Here is an 8,350-nt window from a genome sequence, read left to right on the forward strand (position 1 = left end):
TATAAATCTCCTAACTGTGATATTTTCATAAATAGAAGTCGCGTTTTTTCATCTGAAACGTGTAGCGATTTATTTTCCAAAGCCACTCATATAATGCAGAAACACTCATGAAGCAAGCAAAACGCGCACCACGCACACGTATTTGTACTGGTGCAGAATGAGAGGGACAGATACAGTACAGCCTAGCGCATTTCACACAGGCTGTTAGTTTCACTTTCGCCAGAAAGTCGTGTATGCTTAAGGGTGAAAATAAATGACGTTTATAGTGAATGCCCTTATAAATTGTCTTATATTTACGATTTAGTTTTAATCCAAATGATGCGTGCTACGTGAGCGAACATCAAGATCACACAACAGAAGTGCGCACGCTCTCTCTCTCTCCCTTCCTCCCTACCATTAAGTAACTTGTGCATTGTTTTACTTACTTCTTTTTGACATATCTGACCGAACTACAAACTTGTTTTAACAGATGTTGTCATCTTACTTTTTACCTAGAAATAAAAACTATATGGATATATGTATATATGTATGTGAATACAGTAGTCAACATTTGAAGTGGATCAAAAAAGCTCAGAAACAACAAAAAAGTTGTCCTAAGACAAGAACGTATTTTGGTTTTAGGACAACTTTGATGAACGGTTTTGATCCACTTCAAATGTTGGCTACTGTATATAGATACATATATGTATATGTATATGTATATATATATATATATATATATATATATATGTATGTATGTATATAAAATACATATGTGTGTGTGTGTGTGTGTGTGTGTGCGTGTATTTTTTCATGTGATGTAAAACTGAAATTTCAGCAGCCATTATTCCAATCTTCATAGTCCAATCTACATAATCCTTCAGAAATGACTCTAATATGCTGATTTGCTGCTCAAGAATAATTTTGCCTTACTTATAACCGTTCTTATAACCATTTTCAACATTGATAATAGTAAGAAATGTTTGGCCTGAGCAGCAAATAAAATGATTTCTGAAGAATCAATGACAGTGAAGAGAAAATTCACCTTTGGCATAACAGGAATAAATTACATTTTAAAATATATCAACATAGAAAACAGTAATTTACATTGCAATAATAATAATTCATAATATTACTGTTTTTACTGTATTTTTAAGCAAATAAATGCAGCCTTTGTGGGCATATATGTACACACACACACACACACAGCAAACACCTGCCTCAGGACCAGTAAATTCTGAAGAATCACTAAGCTGACTGGGTGAAATACAGCATACAACTCTACATACATACCACAGTTAGAAAAGTGTGTATATCAAAGAAGTGAGTTTAACACAAGAGCTGTATCTATTTCAAGGAATATCTGGGTTTAACTGACCCTGACCCAACTCCTCAGAGAGATAAGGGTGAGAAAATGTGTCAGGGTTTAGCTGGGTGTATTTTAGCACCTAACTGATGTCAAGGTTAATGCAACAACTCTGTGGTACACAACCCTCAGTTGTCCAGAGCCCTGTCATGCTACATTAAACCACCACTCTGTGTGCACGCGCATGTTTACACACATGCAAGAGACCAAATGAAAGAGAAAGAAATATAGAGAATAAAAAACAATGTATGAACTTATTTAATAACGTTGAGCTGCTATCACAGTCCGACAAACATCAGATAAATTAGTTTGTACAAATAAGAAAATATGAAATAGCCATTTATTTATTAAACTGTGCTTATTTTACTGTTAATCTAAAAATAACTACAATTTGCTGCCCAAGCTTCCTCAATATGTTTTCAAGTTCAGCTGAATTTCCAAATCCAGAGTTAAGCCAATTGTTCCGTTCAATGCCTTGACATCAGCACGGCCGAGCTCTCGGCAGCTCCAGCTCTTCAGAGCTCAAACCCTGAGCAGAGCTGATAATGCACCTCGCTTCATTAGGAAACAAAATATCAGCTTTCCACCCCATTAGGGACGGTTTCGTACATGGGACACAGACTCACCTCATCAACAATGCACTGCAATAACTGAAGAGGCTGTAATAGAGGGGGGTAGAAGAACAAGAGATTAGACTTAGATACAACTACCTTACAGTGCAAACGAAATAAAATCATTAATGCAATAAAACAGGTAGCAATACAGCTTAATCAAATGCACTCTGACTCGGGAAAAGCCATTTGATCTGTAATGTTTTCTTATTTCTAATGGCACCTAATCTGAATACAGGCTGTTAAGACCAAGCGTATTATTGTCTGGTATTAACTTCAGAGGGAGGCAACCATGCGAGGTGAGGAGAAAACTGCGAGGGGTTGTGAGAGAGGAGCCGCCTACATCTCAGAAAATACATGAAAAACACTTACCATTAAGGAACCCTGGTTCTTTTGAATCTGCAAGGGGAAAAAAATGTAGGTGAGAGTGAGTGAGTGAGAGCAAAAACATGCAATCAGTACGTTACAATCACAAGCATTGTACTTGTACCAATACATGTTTATGATCACTGGGGGAAGATTATGAAAACACTGATGGCAAGATATGGGCATGATGTGTTAACATCGTTTACATAATGAAAACACATCAGCTAATAGTTAGGATAAGCTTTACCAAGCATTTTTTCCCATTAATTTCATATTTCCTGCATTTTATTCACCTCCAGGTTTATATGTTTGACTCTAGAAGTACATTCATGATATAAATCTCAAAAAGCATCACAGTCTGGGGATAAAAATAGTGGGTTATTTCTTTGACAATAATATAACTTGTTTCATAGGGGTTACTTTATATTCATAATCATGTCATAACAATAAAATACTTACAGTTTCTACATAGCATTTCTGTTGGAAAGGGGCGTCCTAGTTAAAGGTTAAAAAAATCTCTCGCATATTTTGTTGTTTGAACTGAAATGTTATTTTCAGGACAATGCTCCGCTAATTCAATCTGGCTTAAACCTCCTGCCTGGACCTCATAGTTTAAACTAACAGCTAACGATGTGAGGCCCTCTGATGACATATTATATTACATACTAGTGATTGTTTCTTTTTCTCAATTAAACTCTTTAAATACCTGGAGACGCTGGACCCATAATGTAGGAACTAAATAGCACACAGCATTGGCTAAAACTGCAAAGCACGGCAATCACAGGACAATTAAATGCATAAATATTTGTTGTATGCGCTGTTTTCCAATTAAACCACTGGAGTTAGATAAAATACTTCAATGTGATCTCCACTGAAAAATCAAGACCACTTTAAACACATCACCTTGGCTCCTTTTTGAAAATGTTAAAGTCTTACAATTTGTTAAGTAAGGTCCTAAATGGAAATTAAATACAAAACCATGCTATTTTGTACACTGTAAAAAAAAGTATATATATATACAGTGGTGTGAAAAAGTGTTGGCCCCCTTCCTGATTTCTTATTTTTTTTGCATGTTTGTCACACTTTAATGTTTCAGATCATCAAACAAATTTAAATATTAGTCAAAGATAACACAAGTAAACACAACATGCAGTTTTTAAATGAAGGTTTTTATTATTAAGGGAAACCAAAATCCAAAACTACATGGCCCTGTGTGAAGAAGTGTTTGCCCCCCTTTTAAAACTGTGGTTTATCACACCTGAGTTCAAATTCTCTAGCCACACCCAGGCCTGATTACTGCCACACCTGTTCGCAATCAAGAAATCTCTTAAATAGGACCTGCCTGACAAAGTGAAGTAGACCAAAAGATCCTCAAAAGCTAGACATCATGCCGAGATCCAAAGAAATTCAGAAACAAATGAGAAAGAAAGTAATTGAGATCTATCAGTCTGGAAAAGGTTATAAAGCCATTTCTAAAGCTTTGGGACTCAGTGGGAGGTTTAGCTCTCCCTCTCTTTCTTACTGACTAACCCCCTCCCTCTTTCTCCTTCATGCCTTTCTCTCTCTCTCTCTCTCTCCATTTCCATTCCATATGAATTCTGAAATGCAGGAACAGGGAAAGGGAGAGTGAGGAAGATTAAAGGAGGAAGTAATAAATTAATGGGGTGTGTATACATGAAATGCTTCAGTATAATGCCTCTGGCTCTACGGGCCAAGAACAAAAGTTTTGCCATTCATTGGTTTCAACTGATATCGCTTTATCTGATAATGATATACTGTATGATGATACACTCTGAGAAGAATGGTGGACCTGAATGGCTTTCACACATTCCATGTCATTGTTAATGAGGATTTTTGTTTTTGTTTTGAAGGATTAGTTATTGGCCAACATAAAAAGGACAAATTTAGTTCTGCAGTCCTGTAAGGAAGAGGAATGCTGTAAAATATTTAACATCAACAGATTCAATCACGGTTCCAGACACTGTGTATATGAGGGTTTGTTTGTGTGTACATGTGAATACATTAGTTTACGTAATAATACTCTGTGGATTAACATGATAATGGGCCTGTTAATAGATAATGCTGGAGAGCAGAGGAAAACAATTTCAAATGAGACAAGCCTCCAGGCCACGGGATAATGCACACACACAAATGCACGAATGCACTCGTACAACACCCTGGCCTCTAGCCTTCTAACATTCTTTCTACCCATCAATTGTTGTGCATGTTCATCATCTCACAGTTTGTTCATCTTATATTTTGTCTATTTTATGTTAGAAATATTTACGCTAAAAATGGATCAGGATTTAGGATTAATCATAGTACTACTCATAATATCCTTTCAATTTCACATATTGCACATCAATTTTGTAACTTTCGCCATTGTGCGCGATAGCTTTGCATCAAGTGATGTGTAAGATAACGTACACACACACACCAGTGCCAAGCCCAGCCTCCGTGACCGTTCGATGCTCAAGGCTTTGGCTCTAGATGCAGCCTCAAAACATTCCTTTCTGATTTCCCCTGCATGCCCTGAGTGGCTGCTTTGTTTTAATATGCTAATTAACCCAACAGGCATGCTGGGAGTAATTTATTGAGCATTAGTCAACAATTCCCTCATTAAACTCACTGCACTCTTACATGCACAACTTTAAAAAGCCGAGAGTCTGATTAGAGAAAACTAGGGCACTGAATCAGATTTGAGCATACAGTATATTTCTAAAGTATATACACAGGGCTGAAAACTGTCACAACTAAATGATTAAAAGAACACTTCACAATATATATCATAACATATATTCACAATAAACATTTATAAATCTTGGTTAATGTTACATTCGACATACTGTACACTACTGTCCAAAAGTTTTGGGTCTGTATATAAGATTATTGGTAAAACACTTTATTTTAAGGGCCAATTTCCATTACTAACTAGTTGCTTATTGGCTGTTTATTAGTACTTATAAAGCACATATTAATGCCTTATTCTGCATGACCATATTTTAGATCTTACCCCATACCTAAACTTAACAACTAACGTACTCACTATTAATAAGCAGCAGATTAGCAGTTTACTGAGGGAAAACTCTTAGATAATAGTGAATATGTGAAACCTTTCTTATTATAAATGTTAAAAACAGTTGTGCTTATTTTTTGTGGAAAGTGTGATACATTTTTTTCCCCAGGATTATTTGATGAATAGAAAGTTTAAAAGAACAGCATTTATTTGAAATAGAAATAAAATGTTTGTAACAATATAAATGTATTTTCTTTCACTTTCAATCCATTTACGTTAACATTAACCAAGACTAAGAAATTCTGTGAAAGTATTACTCATGATACCTCATGCATTACTGTAATAATGTCAATAAGTGAAAAGTGAAAGTGACGTAACGTGTAGCCAAGTATGGTGTCCCATACTCGGAATTTGTGCTCTGCATTTATCCCATCCAAGTGCACACACACACACACAGCAGTGAGTAGTGAACAAACACACACACACACACACACACCGTGAACACACCCAGAGCAGTGGGCAGCCATATTGCTGCGGCGCCCGGGGAGCAGTTGGGTGTTTGGTGCCCTGCTCAAGGGTCTCACCTCAGTCGTGGTATTAAGGGAGGGAGAGAGCGCTGGTCATTCACTCCCCGCACCTAAAATCCCTGCCGGTACCAAAACTCAAACCTGCGACCTTTGGGTTACAAGTCCGACTCTCTAACCATCAGGCAATGACCGCCCCAATAGATGTCAATGTCAATTAACTGAACCATTTTGTAAAGTGTTACCATGTATAAATTAATTTAGAAAAGAGTTTCCAAAAAACTAGAGAAGAATCAGAAACTCAGTCTGCTGTTTATAAGCGGTTCATAGATCGAACTCAGGGGTGTCCAATCCTGCTCCTGGCGGGCCACTGTCCTGCAGAGTTTAGCTCCAACCCCAATTAAACATAACTGAACCGGTTAATTAAGGTCTTACTAGGCATACTAGAAACTTCCAGACAGGTGTGTTGAGGCAGGTTGGAGCTAAACTTTGCAGGACAGTGGCCCTCCAAGACTGACTTTGGACACCCCTGATCTAATTTATTCCTTATAGAGGGATTAATTTTGAAAGTACAACACAAGTTTTGACACAGTATAATTAAACAAGTACAACTAAGTATTTTAAACACACTGTACATCTACACCATGTCATACTACAGGCACCATAAAATGACATGCTTTGTGCATTGGGTACCATGTGGTTCTTAAACTAGGAACCTCCAAATGAATCCGGATTATAATCTGGGTTTGTCATTCTTAAAATGGGATAATCTTGACAAATCCCTGCATGCAATCTGATTACAGGGTTGTTGGGATTGAGGAATGGAGCGGGTCTGCAGGACTGTACGTAATGTAATTGAGTAAACAAGGATTGGATGAGCAATTGTGGGATGAACAACCAGTTAATTACTACCCATAGACTAAGATCACGAAGGAAGTGTCCGCCGTGCCTCTAGGGCGTAGAACTGTTGAGTATTCAAGAGCTAAACGTTAAATTGGTTAAACTGGTATCTGAATTGATGAAGTAGACTCACCTGTGGATATGGAAAAGAGCCCAGCGCCAACTGCCAATGAAAAAACAGGGGGAATGATAAGTTATAATGAAGCACACAGGTATAATCACATACACACTCACACACACACACACACACACCTGCATAAGCACGTGAGCTTTTACCTATACAGCTATGACAGACGATGTCTCAAACAGGATTTAGGAGAAACAAAGCTGCTTAACATGAACATATTAAAATTAATTCCTTAATACATTACACTCATGATTTTGGCCACTTCATTGCATATTAATTGCAATTAAATAAGAATGTATATACAGTTTATAATAAATGTATATTAAATGCACTTTGATGAACTTTAGTTTAGACTGTTTTTTACTCACTTAAGTGGGAATTAAGTAGTGCTTTTCAGTTATTTCATAATTTTATAAAGTGCTTAAAATGTGGTTAAAGTGTACTGCTGAATGTACTAACAATCATTTATATCATTTATGATAGACTACAAAAAAAACGTCAAAGCCATTTCTATTGAAGCTTGTATGTAATACTGACACACTACATTTAAAATAATAGTCAAGTACTTTACATGAAGATTACTAAAACTCTCCCTCAAGTGCCCTTTTATTTCACTAATATTATGAGGAATAAAAGGGCACTTGAGACATATAGTTTATTTTTATTTTTTTAAAGTACAGTATGCTACAAGTGCACATTCAATACAATTAAGTACACATCTTTTTCACAAGGGTTTAAGAAACACTTATATTCGTAATCCTGCCTACATCCCAGCATCACAGCAGGTGTATGTACTTCAGCAGGTGTTAATCTGTGAAGTCTACAGCGCATGCTGGAATAAAGAACAGATGTGGAAAAAGCAGCAAACCCAGAAGCAAAAGTCAAACTAAAAATAAGACTATTTTCAAACCTTATTTTAATTACATTCCAGTTACTAGGGATGTAGCGATTCACTCAACTCACGATTCGATTCGATTCACGATTTTGATTTCACGATTCGATTCACGATATTTTTTTTTTACAAAATGAGATTTAAGACAAATTATAAATTAAATGTGTCCTTTTATTATTGCTTGGACAAAATACTGTACGTTTCTTTGTGAAATTGAAATATAACACTATAATAATATACTAATATAGCACTTGTAAATTATTGCTCTTTTGTTGGTTTTGATTGCTTCTATTGTCCTCATTTGTTAGTTGCCTCGGATAAAAGCGTTTGCTAAATAACAAAATTTAAATATAATGTAAATGTAAATAACAAAACTACATTGAAATTTTAAAACAAGCCCCAAATCAAATAAATAAGTAACACAAATAAAAAAAATCTCTTCATATAAACAAACTAAAGCTTTATCTGTGCTCTTTCCATTTAAAATTAGAGGCAACCACTGCAATTTAATCACAATCCAAACAAAGATGCTGCATACATGCAACATGAGCAGTTTTTAATCTAAATTA

General features: G+C 36.0%; 1 protein-coding gene across 3 annotated transcripts in view; it reads right to left on the reverse strand.

The window, feature by feature from the left end:
• The window catches only part of LOC107700484 (dual specificity mitogen-activated protein kinase kinase 5-like), a 64,864-nt gene that overhangs the window by 23,158 nt on the left and 33,356 nt on the right, over positions 1 to 8,350 (reverse strand). For all 3 annotated transcript variants that reach the window (XR_001635554.1, XM_016502160.1, XM_016502159.1), the window contains 3 exons: positions 6,896 to 6,925; positions 2,329 to 2,355; positions 1,972 to 2,004 (listed from right to left, as the gene is read on the reverse strand). Coding sequence is in view for 2 of the 3 variants with exons in the window: in XM_016502160.1 (XP_016357646.1) it covers positions 1,972 to 2,004; positions 2,329 to 2,355; positions 6,896 to 6,925 (90 nt within the window). In the remaining variant the exon portion in view is untranslated. The remainder of the gene's footprint in view (positions 1 to 1,971; positions 2,005 to 2,328; positions 2,356 to 6,895; positions 6,926 to 8,350) is intronic.

The sequence above is a fragment of the Sinocyclocheilus anshuiensis genome, unplaced genomic scaffold, assembly GCF_001515605.1.
Source record: "Sinocyclocheilus anshuiensis isolate Anshui unplaced genomic scaffold, SAMN03320099.WGS_v1.1 scaffold154, whole genome shotgun sequence".
Taxonomy (NCBI): domain Eukaryota; kingdom Metazoa; phylum Chordata; class Actinopteri; order Cypriniformes; family Cyprinidae; genus Sinocyclocheilus; species Sinocyclocheilus anshuiensis.